The sequence below is a fragment of the Oncorhynchus masou genome, chromosome 32 (genome assembly GCF_036934945.1).
Source record: "Oncorhynchus masou masou isolate Uvic2021 chromosome 32, UVic_Omas_1.1, whole genome shotgun sequence".
Classification (NCBI taxonomy): Eukaryota; Metazoa; Chordata; class Actinopteri; order Salmoniformes; family Salmonidae; genus Oncorhynchus; species Oncorhynchus masou.
Window position 1 is genome coordinate 72,655,942 of NC_088243.1, and position 22,001 is coordinate 72,677,942.

The following is a 22,001-nucleotide window of genomic DNA, read 5'->3' on the forward strand; positions in this document are numbered from 1 at the left end:
GCTGCGCTGAGTCAGCCAGATGGACTTATGACTCTATTATCAGTCTGAGGACCTGAGATCCACACAGCTCAGTTCCAGACAGACAGTTGGCAGGGTGGCAAAAGCTTTGAAACCCTTAGTTAATCCTATTTTGTGACGCGCATACACAACTCAAATAGTAATTCTGTCGTTAACGCCATTTATACTGAACCTCTTGGCTCTATCGTCAGGGAGGGGTTGCCCATAGTCATGTATCATCATCATATGTCACACATTCAGGTGAACTATAGACACATCATTGGACTGTAGCTCTCAAATCAAATCAAATGTATTTATGTAGCCCTTCTTACATCAGCTGATATCTCAAAGTGCTGTACAGAAACTCAACCTAAAACCCCAAACAGCAAGCAATGCAGGTGTAGAAGCACGGTGGCTAGGGAAAACTCCCTAGAAAGGCCAAACCTAGGAAGAAACCTAGAGAGGAACCAGGCTAAGATGTTCAAATGTTCATAAATGACCAGCATGGTCAAATAATAATAATCACAGTAGTTGTTGAGGGTACAGCAAGTCAGCACCTCAGGAGTAAATGTCAGTTGGCTTTTCATAGCCGGTCATTAGTAGTATCTCTACAGCTCCTGGTGTCTCTAGAGAGTTGAGAACAGCAGGTCTGGGACATGTATCATGTCCGGTGAACAGGTCAGGGTTCCATAACCGCAGGCAGAGCAGTAGCAACTGGAGCAGCAGCACGGCCAGGTGGACTGGGGACAGCAAGGAGTCATCATGCCAGGTAGTCCTGAGGCATGGTCCTAGGGCTCAGGTCCTCCGAGAGAAAGAAAGAAAGAAAGAAAGAACGAAAGAAAAAAAGAAAGAGAGAAAGAGAGAAGGAGAGAATTAGAGAGAGCATACGTAAACTCACACAGGACACCGGATAAGACAGGAGAAGTACTCCAGATATAACAAACTGACCCTAGCTGTCACTCCATCATGTCACCATCTTGGCTATACCATAGGTTGTTTTCCCAGTGGCAGAGCCCACAGATATGTCATCATCATGAGTCACTCAGTCAGGTGAAATTACAGTGGCAGAGCCAACAGATATGTTATTATCATGAGTCACTCAGTCAGGTGAAATTACAGTGGCAGATCCAACAGATATGTTATTATCATGAGTCACTCAGTCAGGTGAAATTACAGTGGCAGAGACAACAGATATGTTATTATCATGAGTCACCCATTCAGATGAAATTACAGTGGCAGATCCAACAGATATGTTATTATCATGAGTCACTCAGTCAGATGAAATTACAGTGGCAGAGCCAACAGATATGTCATCACGAGTCACTCAGTCAGATGAAATTACAGTGGCAGAGACAACAGATATGTTATGAGTCACTCAGTCAGACGAAATTACAGTGGCAGAGCCAACAGATATGTCATCATGAGTCACTCAGTCAGATGAAATTACAGTGGCAGAGACAACAGATATGTTATCATGAGTCACTCAGTCAGACGAAATTACAGTGGCAGAGCCAACAGATATGTTATCATGCAGCCATGTGTCGTTCCTCTCTTCGTACTAGAATGTCTTGTTTCCCTTTTTCTAAACCACCACCTTCAGCTTCTTTAAAAGCACATTCATATCAACAGAGCTCCAGAATTCTAGGCCTCACAGTAATCCACTAGGACTCCATATTTCAAATAAAGTGGGCTTCGAGGATGCTATTCTACCTACTGGCTTTTTCCTGTTCAATTTCATGTGTACAATTTACTGAGCTGCTGCCAGACTTAGCAGACTCTCTTTGCTACACTGCTGTGCTGTGCAAGAGAAAATGATGCACTTTGTTGAGCGAGTTATAATTGTAGAGCTGTGTTAGTGCGATGGAGAGGAACACTGGTGTGTATGAGTGTGTGTGTTGCAGTCAGATGGGTAGTAGTGTGGCACTGGGTGGGGACCACAGACGATGCAATCGCCATCACACTGCGCACTGCCCTACACCACCTGGACAAGAGGAATACCTATTTAAGAATGCTGTTCATTGAATACAGCTCATCATTCAACACCATAGTACCCTCCTTGCTCATCATTAAGCTTGCGGCATTGGGTCTCAACCCTGCCCTGTGCAATTGGGTCCTGGTCTCCCTGACTGAACATCCCCAGGTGGTGAAAGTAGGAAACAACATCTCCACTTCGCTGATCCTCAAATCTGGGGCCCCACAATGGTGCATGCTCAGCCCCCTCCTGTACTCCCTGTTCACCCACGACTGCGTGGCCATGCATGCCTCCAACTCAATCATCAAGTTTCAAACGACACAACAGTAGTAGGCTTGATTACCAACAACGACGAGACGGCCTATAGGGAGGAGGTGAGGGCACTTGGAGTGTGATGTCAGCAAAGCAAAGGAAATGATAGTGGACTTCAGGAAACAGCAGAGGGAGCACCCCCCTAGCCACATCGAAGGGACAGCAGTGGAGAAGGTGGAAAGTTTTAAATTCCTCAGCGTACACATCATGGACAAACTGAAATTATCCACCCACACAGACAGTGTGGTGAAGAAGATGCAACAGGAGGCTGAAGAAATTTGGCTTGTCATCTAAGACCCTCACAAACTTTTACAGATACACAATTGAGAGCATCCTGTCGGGCTGCATCACCGCCTGGTATGGCAACTGCACTGCCCATAACCGCAGAGCTCTCCAGAGGGTGGTGCGGTTTGCACAACGCATCATCGGGGGCTTACTACCTGCCCTCCAGGACACCTACAGTACCCGATGTCACAGTAAGGCCAAAAAGATCATCAAGAACAACAGCCACCTGTGCCACTGCCTGTTCACCCCGCTACCATCCAGAAGGCGAGGTCAGTAGAGGTGCATCAAAAACTGAAAAATAGCTTCTATCTCAAGGCCATCAGATAGTTAAACAGCCATCATTATCACTGTGAGGCTGCTGCCTACATACAGACTGTAAATATTTGGCCACTTTAATAAATGGATCACTAGTCACTTTAGTAATGCCACTTTAATAATGTTTACATAGCTTACATTACTCATCGCATATGTACACTACCGTTCAAAAGCTTGGGGTCACATAGAAATGTCCTCGTTTTTTAAAGAGCAGCACATTTTTGTCCATTAAAATAACATCAAACTGATCAGAAATACAGTGTAGACATTATTAATGTTGTAAATGACTATTGTAGCTGGAAACAACAGATTTTTTTAATGGAATATCTACATAGGCGTACAGAGGCCCATTATCAGCAGTCATCACTTCTGTGTTCCAAAGGCACGTTGTGTTAGCTAATTGAAATGTATCATTTTAAAAGGCTAATTGATCATTAGAAAACCCATTTTAGAAAACCCATTTTGCAATTAGTTTTGCACATTATGTTAGCATGGCCTTCTAGGCAGAGTTCCTCTGTCTGTGTTCTTTTTCCCATCTTAATCTTTTATTTTTATTGGCCAGTCTGAGATATGGCTTTTTCTTTGCAACTCTGCCTAGAAGACCAGCATCCCAGATTCGCCTCTTCACTGTTGACGTTGAAACTGGTGTTTTTTTGCGGGTACTATTTAATGAACTTGCCAGTTGAGGACTTGTGAGGCGTCTTTTTCTCAATTTTGACACTCTAATATACTTCTTGCTCAGTTGTGCACTTGGGCCTCCCACTCCTCTTTCTATTCTGGTTAGAGCCAGTTTGTGCCAGTTCTGTGATGGGAGTAGTACACAGCATTGTACGAGAACTTCAGTTTCTTGTCAATTTCTCGCATGGAATAGCAATAGCCTTAATTTCTCAGAACAAGAGTATACTGATACTTTTCAGAAGAAAGTTATTTGTTTCTGGCCATTTTGAGCCTGTAATCAAACCCACAAATGCTGATGCTCCAGATACTCAAGTAGTCTAAAGAAGGCCAGTTTTATTAGCCACTTTAATTTGCGCAACAGTTTTCAATTGTTGCTAACATAATTTCAAAATTGTTTTCTAATGATCAATTAGCCTTTTAAAATTATAGACTTGGATTAACTAACACAACTTGTCATTGGAACACATGACGGTTGCTGATTGTCACGTTCGTCATAATGAGTGGACCAAGATGCAGCGTGGTATGTTTCCATCCTTTTATTTAGAAGAGAAACTTAAAGCACAAAAACAATAAAGCAAATAAACAAAACGTGAAGCTACATGCAGTGCAGAAAGCAACTACAAACAAACATAGTCAAGATCCCACAAATCACAATGGGAAAATGGCTACCGCAAAACCTGACTCTATAGGGGAGGGTCCGGGTGGGCATCTACTGTCAGGGGCGGTTCCGGTGCGGGGCAAAGTAACCACTCCACTCGCAGATACGTCATCCTCCCTGGCGGCTCTGGTGCGGGGATTGTCGCCAGAAGCTCCTGACCGTGGATCCTCGCTGGAGGAACCGGACCGTGGCTCGTTTGCCGGAAGAACCAGACCATGGGTCGTCGCCGGAGGCACCAGACCGTGGATCGTCGCCGGAGGCACCAGACCGTGGATCACCGCTGGAGGCAGCAGACCGTGGATTGTCGCCGGAGGCTCCGGACTGGGAAACCTCGCAGGAGGCTCTGGACTGGGAACCCCTGCTGAAGGCTCTGGACCGCAGACCGTCGCTGGAGACTCTGGACCACCGACCGTCGCTGGAGGCTCCGGACCGCAGACCGTCGCTGGAGGCTCCGGACCACAGACCGTCGATGGATGCTCCGGACCGCAGACCGTCTCAGGAGGCTCGTTGGAAGCTCCGGACCGTGGACCGTTGTTTGAGGTTCCGGACCGTGAAACGTCGCCGGAAGCTCTGGACTGGGAACTGTCGACGGAAGCTCTGGACTGGGAACTGTCGCCGGAAGCTCTGGACTGTGGAGGCGCACTGGATGCCTGATGCATGGGACCGGTACAGGTAGCACCAGGCTGGTGACATGCACCTCAAGGCATGTGCGGAGAAGAGGCACAGGACTTACTGGACTGTGAAGGCTTACTGGAGGCCTGATGCGTGGGACCGGTACAGGTGGCACCGGGCTGGTGACACGCACCTCAGGGCGAGTGCCGGGAGGAGGCACAGAGCATACTGGACTGTGAAGGCGCACTGGAGGTCTAGAGCATATAGCTGGCACAACCCATCCTGGCTGGATGCTCACTTTTGCCCAGCAAGTGCAGAGAGCTGGCACCAAGCGCACCGGGCTGTGAATGCGCACTGGAGACACAGTGCGTATCACCGCATAGCCTGGTGCCTGAACGGTCACACGCTCCTTAAAGCATGCTTACGTCTTGGTTGCGAACCCCGGAGTCATTGTTGATGCTCCCTTGCTGCTTCCATGGAAAGCGATCCTTTCCGGCCATGATTTCTTTCCACGTCCAGGATCCTTTACCGTCCAAAATATCCTCCCACGTCCATGATGTCTGCCCCTCCTGGCCACGCTGCTTGGTCCGTTTGTGGTGGGGTCTTCTGTCACGTTCGTCATAATGAGTGGACTAAGATGCAGCGTGGTATGTTTCCATCCTTTTATTTAGAAGAGAAACTTAAAGCACAAAAACAATAAAGTGAATAAACGAACAGTGAAGCTTCAGCAGTGCAGAAAGCAACTACACACAAACATAGTCAAGATCCCACAAATCACAATGGGGAAAATGGCTACCTAAATATGATCCCCAATTAGAGACAACAATAAACAGCTGTCTCTGATTGGGAACCATACCAGGCCAACATAAATCATTAATCACCTAGATGTCCCACCCTAGTCACTATCACGCCCCAACCAACATAGAGAATAAACAGTTCTCTATGGTCAGGGCGTGACACTGATAATGGGCCTCTGTACCCCTATGTAGATATTCCATTTTTTTTTAAATCGTCCGTTTCCAGCTACAATAGTCATTTACAACATTTAACAACGTCTACACTGTATTTCTGATCAATTTGATGTTGTTTTAATTTACCAAAAATGTGATTATAAGTGACCCCAAACTTTGAATGGTAGTGTATGTATATATTCTTATTCCATTCCTTTACTTATATTTGTGTGTGTTAGGTTGGTGTTATGGACTTGTTAGATTACTTATCAGATATTGCTGCACTCTCGGGAACTAGAAGTGCAAGCATTTCGCTATACTCGCAATAACCATGTGTATGTGATCAATAAAATGTGATTTGATTTGATTTAATGCGGGGGGATGTTGGACAGCTGTGGTCGCCCACTACAATCACCTGGAGATACACCTCTTCCATCTATACTTCTCTACTTCTCTCTAATCCCTTTCTTTCTCTCTCTCTGTCTCTCGCTGTCTTTCTCTGTCTTTCTCTCTGAAGCCCAAATTATCCAACAGCTTCATTACTGTCATCTCTATACTGAGTCAGCACTCTGCTCCACTGCTATAAAAGTCACAACTAAAGTAGGACAAACATTGCTTCCCCACACTGCTTAATTATACATACGTTTATACATTATACATTATTTCAACATCCTGTTTTCACACACACACACACACACGCAAAGGACAGCACAGCACAGCACTGCACACCACTTCACAGCACACGCACACACAAAGCCTTTGTTATTAGATCGGCTTGTACCTTTGAACTAATCCACCTGGATTTTCTACTGATTCTCCATGTGAGGAATTGAACTTCATCCTCTCCTCTGTTCTTTTTCTTCTGATGGAGCTCTCTGTCTCTCTTTCTCTCTCTCTCTTTCTCTCTCTGTCTCTTTGTCTCTCTCTCTGTCTCTCTCTCTCTTTCTCTCTCTGTCTCTTTGTCTCTCTCTCTCTGTCTTTCTCTCTGTCTCTCTCTCTCTGTCTCTCTCTCTGTCTCTCTCTCTGTCTCCTTGTCTCTCTCTCGGTCTCCTTGTCTCTCTCTCTGTTCTTCTTGCAGTCAAACTAACTTTCCCTGCCAAAGAACACAGAACATTAAAATGCACACTGCCTTACCCATTGAGTAGAGCTGGTTTATATATAACGATCTCTTGTTTTCATATTGTTTTAGCTTGTATTATATACCAGTGCCTCATATTCTTATTACATAGAGGTTGTATAGTTTACCACAGTGTAAGAGATGCAATCAACGATGTTGGCTTTCTTTGCTTTGATTCCACTTCTCCTCTCAATGGCCCAGAAAGAAAGAGACAAGCATTACATTACAGTAGCATTTGTAGGAAGTCTCCTGTGTTTGCCCTCTCTCTGTCACTCTCTCTCTCTCTCGTAGGCACCTCCCCAGTAACCATTTATTATCCAAGACATTTGACACATTAATCAGCAGTCCTGATTAGATTTATTGCCTCTGTGGTACGCAACACCACCTGCCACCAAGTCATTGCATCGCCAGTCTGTCTAGAGCCAAGTAGCTACAGGGAGATGAGGCTCAGTCAACTTAAAGAAATAAAATGCTGTGGAGACGGACAGGGTCTAAAGAGGCACAGACGTCTTTTCCACTTTGGTTCAACGTAATTTCATTGAAATGATGTGGAAACAACGTTGATTTAACCAGTGTGTTCCCAGTGGGTTGTTTTGTGAAGACAGGGTACAGTACTTCACTATGGGGACATGGGACTGAAAAATACTTCACTATGGGGACATGGTACTGTCGAGTCTTCACTATGGGGACATGGGACTGAAAATACTTCACTATGGGGACATGGTACTACAGAGACTTCACTATGGGGACATGGGACTATAGAGACTTCACTATGGGGACATGGTACTATAGAGACTTCACTATGGGGACATGGTACTATAGAGACTTCACTATGGGGACATGGTACTATAGAGACTTCACTATGGGGACATGGGACTATAGAGACTTCACTATGGGGACATGGTACTATAGAGACTTCACTATGGGGACATGGTACTATAGAGACTTCACTATGGGGACATGGTACTGTAGAGACTTCACTATGGGGACATGGTACTACAGAGACTTCACTATGGGGACATGGTACTGTAGAGACTTCACTATGGGGACATGGTACTGTCGAGTCTTCACTATGGGGACATGGGACTATAGAGACTTCACTATGGGGACATGGTACTATAGAGACTTCACTATGGGGACAGGTTGTCTTGTGGGGACAATGTACTGTAGAGACTTCACTATGGGGACATGGTACTGTAGAGACTTCATTATGGGGACATGGGACTATAGAGACTTCACTATGGAGACATGGTACTATAGAGACTTCACTATGGGGACATGGTACTATAGAGACTTCACTATGGGGACAGGTTGTCTTGTGGGGACAATGTACTGTAGAGACTTCACTATGGGGACATGGTACTGTAGAGACTTCACTATGGAGACATGGTACTGTAGAGACTTCACTATGGGGACATGGTACTGTAGAGACTTCACTATGGGGACATGGTACTGTAGCGACTTCACTATGGAGACATGGTACTGTAGAGACTTCACTATGGGGGCAGGTTGTCTTGTGGGGACAATGTACTGTAGAGACTTCACAATGGCGACATCATACAGTAGAGACGCTACTATGGGGACATGGAACTGTAGAGACTTCACTATGGGGACATGGAACTGTAGAGACTTCACTATGGGGACAGGTTGTCTTGTGGGGACATGGTACTGTAAAGACTTCACTATGGGGACATGGCACTCACAGGAGTGATAAGCTTTATGGGGACAAGGCTTCCTTGGAATCCCCACTAGAATCTTGTCATCTCCTTCGCAGGATTAAATCTATGCATAGTCTTACTTCACATGGTTAAACCTCTGCATAGCCCTGCTTCATAGGGTGGAGTGGTGGCAACTCACCCAGCTGTTACTTGAGTTATGACATCAGACATTACAGGACACCTACAGTCAATACTGCTTAGTTGTCTTAGATTCCAACTGCTGCCTGTTGGCAGCCTGGAGCCCCAGTGGGACTACAACAGTGGCCATAGGGCCCATTGAGCTGCATATGGTTATTCAGTAGGGCTGTAGAGGGATGCCTGTATTGACCATAAGGCTATAGATCAGGGTTACCCCACTGTCGGCCTGTGTGTGGTCTATTAACTTTTTTTTCATTCTAATTGTTGGACATACACTGCGTGCACAATTATTAGGCAAGTGAGTATTCTGATCTTATCATTATTTCTATGCACATTTTCCAACTCCAAACCATATGAACTTGAATGCTTATTGGACGTAATCATTTCTGATTATATGTATATTTGTAATGAGGGAGGGTGTGGTGAAAGTGAATAACACCTTATATCAAGGTGTGCATAATTATTAGGCAGCTTCATTATATCAGGTCAAATGGGCCAAAAGAGAGATTTAACTGACACTGAAAAGTCAAAAATGGTCAAATGCCTTTCAGTCGGATGCAACACTGTTGAAATAGCTGAACTGTTGAGGCGTGACCACCTGACAATCAAATATTTTGTTGCAAATAGTCAACTAAAATCAAATCAACGTTTATTTGTCACGTGCGCCGAATACAACAGGTTGTAGTAGACCTTACACTGAAATGCTTACTTACAGGCTCTAACCAATAGTGTAAAAAAGGTATTCGGTGAACAATATGTAAGTAAAGAAATAAAACAACAGTAAAAAGACAGGCTATATACAGTAGAGGAGGCTATAAAAGTAGCGAGGCTACATACATATATCGGTTAGTCAGGCTGATTGAGGTAGTATGTACATACATGTAGATATGGTTAAATTGACTATGCATATATGATGAACAGAGAGTAGCAATAACGTAAAAGAGGGGTTGGTGGGTGGTGGGTGGCGGGACACAATGCAGATAGCCCGGTTAGCCAATGTGCGGGAGCACTGGTTGGTCGGCCCAATTGAGGTAGTATGTACATGAATGTATAGTTAAAGTGACTATGTATGTATGAGAAACAGAGAGTAGCAGCAGTGTAAACATAGGGGGTGGGGGAGGCACACAATGCAAATAGTCTGGGTAGGCATTTTATTACCTGTTCAGGAGTCTTGTGGCCTTGGGGTAAAAACTGTTGAGAAGCCTTTTTGTCCTAGACTTGGCACTACGGTACCGCTTGCCATGCGGGAGTAGAGAAAACAGTTTATGACTGGGGTGGCTGGGGTCTTTGACAATTTTTTTAGTCCTGGATGGCAAGCAGTGTCATGCCCTGACCTTAGAGATCCTTTATTCTCTATTTTGGGTTAGGTCGGGTTGTGACTAGGGTGGGCATTCTAGTTTTGCTATTTCTATGTTGGTCTGGTATGGTTCCCAATCAGAGGCAGTCTATCGTTGTCTCTGATTGGGGATCATATTTAGGCAGCCTTTTCCCACCTGTTTGTTGTGGGATCTTGGTAATGTATTGTTACTTGTGAGCACTTCATAGCTTCACGTTCATTTAGTTCTTTATTGTTTTCTGTGCATTTCACTCGAATAAAGATGATGAAACCATTCCACGCTGCACCTTGGTCCGATTCTGACAACAACGTTCGTGAAAGGCAGCTTATCCCCAGTGATGTACTGGGCCGTACACACTACTCTGTGTAGTGCCTTGCGGTCAGAGGCCGAGCAGTTGTCGTACCAGGCAGTGATGCTCTCAATGTTGCAGCTGAAGAACCTACATGGGACCTCAGGACCCATGTCAAATCTTTTTAGTTTCCTGAGGGGGAATAGGCTTTGTTGTGCCCTCTTCACGACAGTCTTGGTGTGTTTGGACCATTATAGTTTGTTGTTGATGTGGACACCAAGGAACTTGAAGCTCTCAACCTGCTCCACTACAGCCCTGCAGATGAGAATGGGGGAGTGCTCGGTCCTCCTTTTCCTGTAGTCCACAATCATCTACTTAGTCTTGGTTACGTTGAGCGATAGGTTGTTATTCTGGCACCACCCGGCCAGGTCTCTGACGTCCTCCCTATAGGCTGTCTCGTCGTTGTCGGTGATCAGGCCTACCACTGTTGTGTCTTCTGCAAACTTAATGATGGTGTTGGAGTTGTGTCTGGCCATGCAGTTGTGGGTGAACAGGGAGTACAGAAGGGGACTGAGCACACACCCCTGTGGAGCTCCAGAGTTGAGGATCAGCATGGCAGATGTGTTGCTACCTACCCTTACCACCTGGGGGCGGCCCGTCAGGAAGTCCAGGATCCAGTTGTAGAGCGGGGTGTTTAGTCCCAGGATCCTTAGCTTAGTGATGAGTTTTGAGGGTACAATGGTGTATAGCTACGCTGAGCTGTAGTCAATGAATAGCATTCTCATATAAGTGTTCCTTTTGTCCAGGTGGGAAAGGGCAGTGTGGAGTGCAATAGAGATTGCATCATCTGTGGATCTGTTTGGTTGGTATGCTAACTGGAGTAGGTCTAGGGTTTCCGTGATAATGGTGTTGATGTGAGCCTTTACCAACCTTTCAAAGCACTTCATGGCTACGGATATGAGTGCTACGGGTCTGTAGTCATTTAGGCAGATTGCCTTTCTTGGGTACAGGGACTATGGTGGTCTGCTTGAAACATGTTGGTATTACAGGCAACACGTCAATCAGGGACGTGTTGAAAATGTCAGTGAAGACACCTGCCAGTTGGTCAGCACATGCCCAGAGCACATGCCCTGGTAATCTGTCTGGCCTTGTGTATGTTGACCTGTTTAAAGGTCTTACTCACATCGGCTCGTATGATAGGCTGGTTCCACTGTACATCTTGCGGCTGTGCTTACCTTTGTAGTCTGTAATAGTTTGCAAGCCCTGCCACATAAGACGAGCGTCGGACCCGGTGTAGTATGATTCAATCTTAGCCCTGTATTGACGCTTTGCCTGTTTGATCGTTTGACGCAGGGCAAAGCAATATTTCTTATAAGCTTTGGTTAGAGTCCCGTAACTTGAAAGCGGCAGCTCTACCCTTTAGCTCAGTGCAAATGTTGTCTGTAATCCATGGCTCCTGGTTGGGGTATGTACGTACAGTCACTGTGGGGATGACGTCCTCGATGCACTTATTGATAAAGTCAGTGACTGATGTGGTTTACTCCTCAATGCCCTCGGAAGAATCCCGGAACATGTTCCAGTCTGTGATAGCAAAACAGTCCTGTAGTTTAGCATCTGCTTCATCTGACCACTTTTTTTATAGACTGAGTCACTGGTGCTTCCTGCTTTAGTTTTTGCTTGTAAGCAGGAATCAGGAGGATAGAGTTGTGGTCGGATTTACCATATGGAGGGCGAGGGAGAGCTTTGTACGCATCTGTGTGTGAAGTACAGGTGATCTGGAATTTATTTCCCTCTGGTTGCACATTTAACATGGTGATAGAAATGAGGTAGAACTGATTTAAGTTTCCCTGCATTAAAGTCTCCGGCCACTAGGAGCGCCTCCTCTGGGTGAGTGGTTTCCTGTTTGTTTATTTCCTTATACAGCTGACTGAGTGCGGTCTTAGTGCCAGCATCTGTCTGTGGTGGTAAATAAACAGCCACTAAAAGTATAGCTGAAAACTCTCTAGGCAAGTATTGTGGCCTGCAATTTATCACAATATACTTCAGGCGACCAAAATCTAGAGACTTCCTTAGATTTAGTGCACCAGCTGTTGTTTACCAATATGCACAGACCGCCGCCACTCGTCTTCCCAGAGTGTCCTGTTCTATCTTGCCGGTGCAGCGTATATCCCGCTAGCTGAATATCCATGTCGTCATTCAGCCACTATTCCATGAAACATAGGATATTACAGTTTTTTATGTCCCATTGGTAGGATATTCATTATCGTACCTCATCTAATTTATGATCCAATGATTGCAAGTTGGGGAGTAGTATTGAAGGTAATGGCAGCCTTCCCATTCGCCTTCTCCGGGTCTTGCCTAGGCATCCGGCTCTTTGTCCTCTGTACCTGCGTCACTTCCTCTTGCAAATAAATGGGATGTCGGCCCTGTGGGGTGTTTGGAGAATGTCTTGTGCGTCCTCCTTGTTGTAGAAAAAACCTTTGTTTATTCCGAGGTGAAGCATCGCTGTCCTGATATCCAGAAGCTCTTTTTTTGACGTAGGATACGGTTGCAGAAACATTATGTACAAAATAAGTTACAAATAACGCGAAAAAAAGTACAAGGTGTCAAGTGCTCAGAGACATGACCAAGGTCAAGAAGACTGAAACACGACCACCACTGAATATGATTCACAAGTTGAAACGTAAAGATTGGGTAAAGAAATACCCAAAGAAAGATTTTTCTTAGGTTTTATGGACAGATGACATGAGAGTGACTCTTGATGGACCAGATGGACATGCCTGTGGCTGTTCAGTAATGAACACAGGGCACCACTTCGAGTCAGGCGCCAGGAAGGTGGAGGAGGGGTACTGTTATGGGCTGCTATCATTAAGGATGAGGTAGTTGGACCTTTTCGGGTTGAAGATGGACTGAAACTCAACTCCCAAACCTACTGCCAGTTTCTGGAAGATACTTTCTTCAAGCAGTAGTACAGGAAGAAGTCCTCAGCATTCAAGAAGGCCATGAATTTTATGCAGGACAATACTCCATCACATGCATCCAAGTACTACACTGCTTGGCTAGCCAGACAGGGCCTCAAAGATGCCCGAATAATGACCTGGCCCCCTTCCTCACCTGACTTGGGCCCTTCTCAAACGTGAGATTTACAGTGAGGGAAGACAATACACCTCTTTGAACAGCATTTGGGAGGCTGTGGATGCTGCTTCAGCAAAAGTTGATTGTGAACAGATCAAGAAACTGACAGGTTCTGTGGATGGAAGGCTCATGTCAGTTATTGAAAATAAGGGTGGCTACATTGGTCACTTAATATTTTTGAAAGGCCGGAAATGTTACTTAATTGTCATTTTGTGTTACCTTATTTGTTACACTTACTCAAAAAATGTTGAATAAACAAGTGAGTTGGGGCAAATAAATTTTGTAATTTGGTTGCCTAATAATTGTGCACACTTTTAGTTGCCTAATAATTGTGCAGACTTATATATTCCCCTGAGAAAGACAAAACTCACTTTTCCTTTGTTAACTTCTTGCGTCGAGCAATCCCGGATCCGGGATCCTATTTATAGCCTCAAGCTCATTTGCATAACGCAACGTTAACTATTCATGAAAATCGCAAATGAAATGAAATAAATATGTTTGCTCTCAAGCTTAGACTTTTGTTAACAACACTGTCATCTCAGATTTTCAAAATATGCTTTTCAACCATAGCTAAACAAGCATTTGTGTAAGAGTATTGATAGCTAGCATAGCTATAAGCCTAGAATTCAGCCAGCAACATTTTCACAAAAACAAGAAAATCATTCAAATAAAATCATTTACCTTTGAAGAACTTCAGATGTTTTCAATGAGGAGACTCTCAGTTAGATAGCAAATGTTCAGTTTTTCCAAAAAATATTATTTGTGTAGGGCAAATCGCTCCGTTTTGTTCACGTTTGGCTATGAAAAAAACCTGTATCCAGTTATAACCTCAATCTCATTAGCATAACGTAATGTTAACTATTTATGAAAATCGCAAATGAAATGAAATGAATGTGCTAGCTCTCAAGCTTAGCCTTTTCTTAACTTCGGATGTTTTCAATGAGGAGACTCTCAGTTACATAGCAAATGTTCAGTTATTCCTGAAAGATTCTTTGTGTAGGAGAAATCGCTCCGTTTTGTACATCAGGTTTGGGTACCAAAAAAAATGAAAATTCAGTCATCAAAACGGCGAACTGTTTTCCAAATTAACTCCATAATATCGACTGAAACACGGCAAACGCTGTTTAGAATCAATCCTCAAGGTGTTTTTCACATATCTCTTCATTGATATATCGTTCGTGAATGTCTAATTTCTCCTGTGAATCGCTTGGAAAAAGACGTGCAGTTGAAGATGACGCAACAATTTCGATGGAGGACACCGGGCGGACACCTGGCAAATGTAGTCTCTTATGGTCAATCTTCCAATGATATGACTACAAATACGTCACAATGCTGCAGACACCTTGGGGAAACGATAGATCGGGCAGGCTCATTCCTTGCGCATTCACAGCCATATAAGGAGACAATGAAAAACAGAGCCTCAAAAATCCTGCTCATTTCCTGTTTGAAGTTCTCAAGGTGTTAGCGCCCCCATAGATGTAACAGGTTAAACATTTAGGTTTGAGGATGAATAACATTTTGGATTGACTGAGAGCATTGTGTTTGTTCAACAATCTTGGTTTCGCCTGTAGCATCAGTTCTGGGGCACTCACAGACAATATCTTTGCAGTTTTGGAAACGTCAGAGTGTTCTCTTTCCAAAGCTGTCAATTATATGCATAGTCGAGCATCTTTTTGTGACAAAATATTGCGCTTAAAACGGGCACGTTTTTTTATCCAATAATGAAATAGCGCCCCCATAGATGTAACAGGTTAAACATTTAGGTTTGAGGATGAATAACATTTTGGATTGACTGAGAGCATTGTGTTTGTTCAACAATAAAATTAATCCTGTGGAATGCAATTTGCCTAATAATTGTGCACACAGTGTAATAGACTGTAAAAACAACAGGATATCAGCTCCAAGTGATTTTAATTTATGAAATCTGTTCCCAAGTATTCCCACACATAATAGAGAGACACGTGATCGTATACAAATGTAAGCAAGTTTTGATTTTTGTTTGGGCTTTTTGCAGTCAATTTGCAGTATACAAATAATTTGTAATTATGCTTACATTTTCGTAATTTAGTTGACGCTCTCATTCTTTAGCTACTTACATTAGCAACTAAGTGCATGGCTCAAGTGCAAATCTACAGACTTTTCACCAAGGCAACTCGAACCAGTGACCTTTCATTTACTGGCCCTGTGCTCTTAACCCGCTAGGCTACCAGCAGTCCGTGCCTGTTCTGTCCCCGTGACCATCCTCTCAAGAAGAAAATCTGTCTGCGGCTGAATCTATATTGTATATTATGTAGAGAAGGAAATGTCTGGCAGCACATTGAGACTGGAGCCTCTGGTCGTGTTCTAGAGAGCTTTGCCTGCTCGCCTCATTAGAGAATATTACCTAGCATGCCTCACAGTGGTTCCCTGTGTTACCCTCCCTCCCTCCATCCAGCCCCCCTTCTACCCTCCACGCAGCCCTCCCTCCACCCAGCCCTCCCTCCCCCCAGCCATCCCACACCATCCTCCACCCAGCCCTCTTTCTACCTAGCACCCACTCTGCTGGGGGGGGACGTTTACCCTGGAAAACAGAGGGAGGGGAGGAAGGGAAGAGAAGAGGAGGAAAGAGAGGGAGGATGGATGTGATATGTTGACAGCCAGGAGGTATCTACAGTGAAATGCCAAATGTTTTATTCCTGGCTGGACATTTTATTGATAGGCAGCATGAAATGTAATTACCTTCAACCAACCTCTGGGAAGCTGATTGGTTAACATGGAGATACAGGACTGTGTGTGTGTGTGTGTGTGTGTGTGTGTGTGTGTGTGTGTGTGTGTGTGTGTGTGTGTGTGTGTGTGTGTGTGTGTGTGTGTGTGTGTGTGTGTGTGTGTGTGTGTGTGTGTGTGTGTGTGTGTGTGTGTGTGTGTGTGCACTCTGAGTGTGTGTGTGTGTGAATGCCTGCGTGTCTTTGTGTATCCATGCGTGGGGTGGGTGTGCGTGTGTTTGGGTGACTCTTCATATCTCTGGGACTGCAGGCAGAGGCTGTGTGACGATCTATCATGTGACTGGAGAAAGAGAGAGAGAGATGAAGAGAAAGAGATGGAGCCAGTGGGAGAGAGAAGAGGGAGAGAGAGACACCTTGTTTGTCTGGAGAGAAGACAGAGTTCTCCACTGATGTTTCTGTTCAGGAGACTCCTGCTCTGTCTCTGTCTCCAGACAGTTTTACCTCTGGCTGGAAGAGGCCTGTTTCACACTGAAGATGGTGTGTGTTTATCTTAAAATCCCTGCGAAGAAACAGAGTGTAAATAATCTCTGTTATCATGCATCACTCTACTTCACACCTCCTATGCCCACTGGCTCTGAATGGGAGCGCACACACACACACACACACACACACACACACACACACACACACACGCGCACACACACACACACACACACACACACACACACACACACACACACACACACACACACACAGACAGACTGGAGGGAGAAAGAAAAATTCAGCAGTGAAATGGAAACAGGCTGGTCTTGATCAAACCAGATCTTTTCTTGATGTGCACCCGGAGCCTGGTTTGGCTCATATCATCTATCATGTTCATGAATAAATATGGTGCAGAAATCTTTTATTTGCCAAGAGTGAAAATTATTCTCTGTGCTCATAATATGTGTGGCAGCCAGGAGTGTTTTACATAATTCATCAGCAGTGTGCTCATTTCCTCAGTTCAGGGTAGTGGCAGTTATGAATCAGCTCATCTGCCGCATAGGGGCCAATAACAGAGCTCTGCCGTGGGCCTCTCTCTCCAATCAGAGCTCTGCCATGGGCCTCTCTTCCTAACCCAGGGCTGAACCCCACTATTACCCTGTCTGATGCCCACCAAAGAGCTCCCTAGTGGGCCTCTCACCCAGCCCTGAGACAAGAGCCACTATTACCCTGTCTGAGGCCCTATCTGAGGCCCATCTGTGGTGGGTCTCTCACCCAGTCCTGAGACCAGAGCTGAACCCCACTATTATACTGTCTGAGGCCCATCAGAGAGCTCCGTGGTGGGCCTCAACCCAGCCCTGAGACATGAGCTGAATCCCGCTATGACTCTGTCTGAGGCCCATCAGAGAGCTCTGTGGTGGGCCTCTCACCCAGCCCTGAGACCAGAGCTGCCACTTAGACTGGCATTCAGTAGACACTGTGTCCGCTGTACCTCCCTCCCTCTATCTCTCCTCCTGCCATCATTTCACCTCTCCACCGCCTCGCTGGGCAGGAGTCATCATCAACCAGGCAACAGGGTCCCTCTTATCACTTTCAACATGAATACCAGAAATTAGGTCATTAACAGGCAGGTGGGTGGGCAGACGCATGTGTGTATGAGTGCACCCAGCTGTAGTCTACATCAATACCTGTGAAAGCTCCTGTGTTTCCTGGTCTTCTCTCTCTCTCTATTTCTCTCTCTCTCTCTCTTTGACTACAGACAGGAAGATAAAAGGTCAGCCAATCAGTAGCAGAGAGGAGAGTCAGGAGAAGCTCATGTAGCTCTACTTTAAATATGTAGGATGTTTATTTGTTCCTTTCAAATCAAATCAAATGTTATTTGTCACATGTGCTGAAAAGGTGTAGACCTTACCGTGAAATGCTTACTTACAAGCCCTAAACCAACAATGCAGTTCAAGAAATAGAGTTAATAAAATAAATAAACTAAACTAAAGCAAAAAAACTATCACAAGGTAACACAAGAAATGTACATAACAATGACGAGGCTATATACAGGGGGTACTGGTACCGAGTGTGGGGGTACAGGTTAATCGAGGTAATTTGTAAAGTGACTATGCATAGATAATAAACAGCGAGTAGCAGCAGTGTAAAAACAAAAAGGGGATGTAAGTAGTCTGGATGGCCATTTGATTAGTTGAGTTATTCAGCAGTCTTATGACTTGGGGGTAGAAGCTGTTAAGGAACCTTTTGGTCCTAGACTCAGTGCTCCAGTACTGCTTGCCGTGCGGTAGCAGAGAGAACAGTCTATGACTTGGGTGACTGGAGTCTTTGATAATTTTTTGGGCCTTCCTCTGACACTGCCTAGTATATAGGTCCTGGATGTTAGGAAGCTTGGCCCCAGGGATGTACTGGGCAGTACGTACTACCCTCTGTAGTGCCTTATGGTCAGATGCTGAGCAGTTGCCATACCAGGCGGTAATGTAACCAGTCAGGATGCTCTTGATGGTGCAGCTGTAGATCAGTCTCCTGAGGGGGAAAAGGTGTTGTTTTGCCCTCTTCACAACTGTCTTGGTGTGTTTGGACCATGATAGTTTGTTGGTGATGTGGACACCAAGGAACTTGGAATTCTCGACTCGCTCCACTTCAGTCCCATCAATGTTAATGGGGGCCTGTTCAGCCCTCCTTTTCCTATAGTCCACAATCAGCTCCTTTGTCTTGCTCACATTGAGAAAGCGGTTATTGTCCTGGCACCACACTGCCAGGTCTATGATCTCCCTATAGGCTGTCTCATTGTTGTCTGTGATCAGGCTGTTGTGTCGAAACTGTTGTGTCGTCAGCAAACCTAATGATGGTGTTGGAGTCGTGTTGGACACGCAGTCGTGGGTGAACAGGGAGTACAGGAAGAGACTAAGCACGCACCTCTGAGGAGCCCCAGTGTTGAGGATCAGCATGGCAGATATGTTGTTGCCTACCCTTACTACCTGAGAGCGTGACCACACAGTCGTCCGGAACAGCTGGTGTTCTTATGCACGCTTCAGTGTTTCTTGCCTAAAAAGTGAGCATAAAATACATCTATGTTGTCTGGCAGGCTCGCGTCACTGGGCAGGTCGTGGCTGGCTTTCCCTTTGTAGTCCGTAATAGTTTTCAAGCCCTGCCATATCCGAAGAGCGTCAGTGCCGGTGTAGTACAATTCAATCTTAGTCCTGTATTGACGCTTTGCCTGTTTGATGGTTTGTCTGTGGGCATAGCAGGATGTCTTATAAATGTCCGGATTAGTGTTCCGCTCCTTGAAAGCGGAAGCTCTAGCCTTTAGCTCGATGAGGATGTTGCCTGTAATCCATGGCTTCTGGTTGGGTAATGTATGTACGTACGGTCACTGTGGGGACGACATCATCAGTGCACTTATTGATTAAGCTGGTGACTGAGGTGGTATACTCTTCAATGCCATTGGATAAATCCTGGAACATATTCCAGTCTGTGCTAGCCAAACAGTCCTGTAGTGTAGAATCTGCGTTATCTGACCACTTCTGTATTGAGCGAGTCACTGATACTTCCTGCTTTAGTTTTTGCTTGTAAGCCGGAATCAGGAGGATAGAATTATGGTCGGATTTGTCAAACGGAGGGTGAGGGAGAGCTTTGTATGAGTCTCTGTGTGTGGAGTAAAGGCGTTCTAGATTTTTAAAAATCTGGTTGCACATGTGACATGCTGGTAGAAATGAGGTAAAGCATATTTAAGTTTCCCTGCATTAAAGTCCCCGGACATTAGGAGCGCCGCTTCTGGATGAGCATTTTCTTGTTTGCTTATGGCCTTATACAGCTCGTTGAGTGTGGACTTAGTGCCAGCATTGGTTTGTGGTGGTAAATAGACGGCTACGAATAATATAGATGTGACCTCTCTTAGTAGATAGTGTGGTCTACAGCTTTTCATGAGGTATTCTACCTCAGACGAGCAATACCTAGTGACTTCTTTAATATTAGACATTGCGCACCAGCAGTTTTTGACAAATAACGTAGCTGCTCTGTCCTGCTGAAAAACGGAGAAGCCAGCCAGCTCTATATAGTTTGTGTCGGTGAAACATAAGATATTACAGTTTTTAATGTCCCGTTGGTAGGATATTCTTAATCGTAGATCGTCCAGTTTGTTTTCTCATGATTGCACGTTGGCCAATAATGCCGAGGGTAGTGGTTTACTCACTCAGCAACGAATTCTCACAAGGCACCCAGACATCCGCCCGCCCCGTGTCTTTCTGTCTTTTTTTCACACGAATGACAGGGATGGTCTCAGGGAAGCAGTATATCCTTTGCGTCAGACTCATTTAAGAAAGATCTTTGTCCTGTTCGAGGTGAGTAATCGCTGTTCTGATGTACGGAAGCTCTTTTCAGTCATAAGAGACAGTAGCAGCAACATTATGTACTAAATAAGATACAAAAAATGCGAAAAAACAAAGATAGCAAAGTTGGTTAGGAGCCTGTAAAACGGTAGCTATCCCCTCCTTTGCCATTGTCCATACATCAGAGCATGTATTCAGTTATTTATAGATTGTGGGTCACCGTTGTCGACAGAAACCTCCGCAAAGTGTTCATGGAGAAACACACAATGTCAAACTAAACATGAAAATGGCAACATGTGCTGAACTTGTGTGAGTGGCAATGTTGTTTTTATATGTGTGTGTTGTGTGCTTCATCTAGATTTTGACCAAGGCCTTGGCATGATGACAGGCATCGGTCCCATGAACCCCATGATGCCCGGCCTCGGCATGGTGCCCCCACCCCCCCTCCCCCTTGATCTGCCCATCGTCAAGGAAATCATTCACTGCAAGAGCTGCACCCTCTTCCCCCCCAACCCCAGTAAGTATATTTACCTCTTACCCAAGTAAGTCTATTTACCTCTTACCCAAGTAAGTCTATTTACCTCTACTAGACCAGGAATATACCTGCATAACTGCTAAGCTGTTATATCCATTCTCCATGAGATCACTTACCCAGGAAGTACAACAACCTTACTGTTGCATTTAACACATTCACTGCAAGAGCTGCACCCCCCCCCCCCCCCAACACCAATAAGTCTATTTACCTCATACCCCGGGAGGACTATTTACCTCATACCCCGGGAGGTCTATTTGCCTTGTACCCCAGGAGGTCTATTTACCTCATACCCCGGGAGGTCTATTTACCTTGTACCCCAGGAGGTCTATTTACCTCATACCCCGGGAGGTCTATTTGCCTTGTACCCCAGGAGGTCTATTTGCCTTGTACCCCAGGAGGTCTATTTACCTCGTACCCCAGGAGGTCTATTTACCTCGTACTCCAGGAGGTCTATTTACCTCGTACCCCAGGAGGTCTATTTACCTCGTACCCCAGTAGGTCTATTTACCTCGTACCCCAGGAGGTCTATTTACCTCGTACCCCAGTAGGTCTATTTACCTCTACTAGACAAGGAATATACCTGCCTAACCACTAAGTCGTTATATCCATTCTCTATGAGATCACTTACCCAGGAAGTACAACAACCTTACTGTTGCATTTAACACATTCTTAAGGCAGGAACACACCAATAGCATTTGCTGGTATGATCAGAGTACAGGCTGTAACATGTAGAATAGTGACTTTTATTTTTCAGTCAGACGTCCATGGTTTCTAAAAAAACAGTGCGCCAAACAAAGAGCTGACAACGGCAGATCAACATTTGGTGTGGTCCTATACGCTAAACATTTTAACTGACATGACAAATATGAATGCACCCTTCCCCCGTCTACCTTCAATCAAATGTATTTATAAAGTGATGTACAGAAAGACAGCCTAAA

At 45.0% G+C, this 22,001-nt stretch overlaps 1 protein-coding gene across 1 annotated transcript in view; it reads left to right on the plus strand.

Annotated features, from left to right (window-relative positions):
* Positions 1-21,074, plus strand: part of LOC135527258 (ecto-NOX disulfide-thiol exchanger 2-like) — a 236,064-nt gene extending 214,990 nt beyond the window's left edge. The window contains exon 4 of the mRNA XM_064955855.1: positions 20,887-21,074. Within this exon, the coding sequence (XP_064811927.1) occupies positions 20,887-21,074 (188 nt within the window). The remainder of the gene's footprint in view (positions 1-20,886) is intronic.
* The last annotated feature ends 927 nt before the right edge of the window (positions 21,075-22,001 follow it).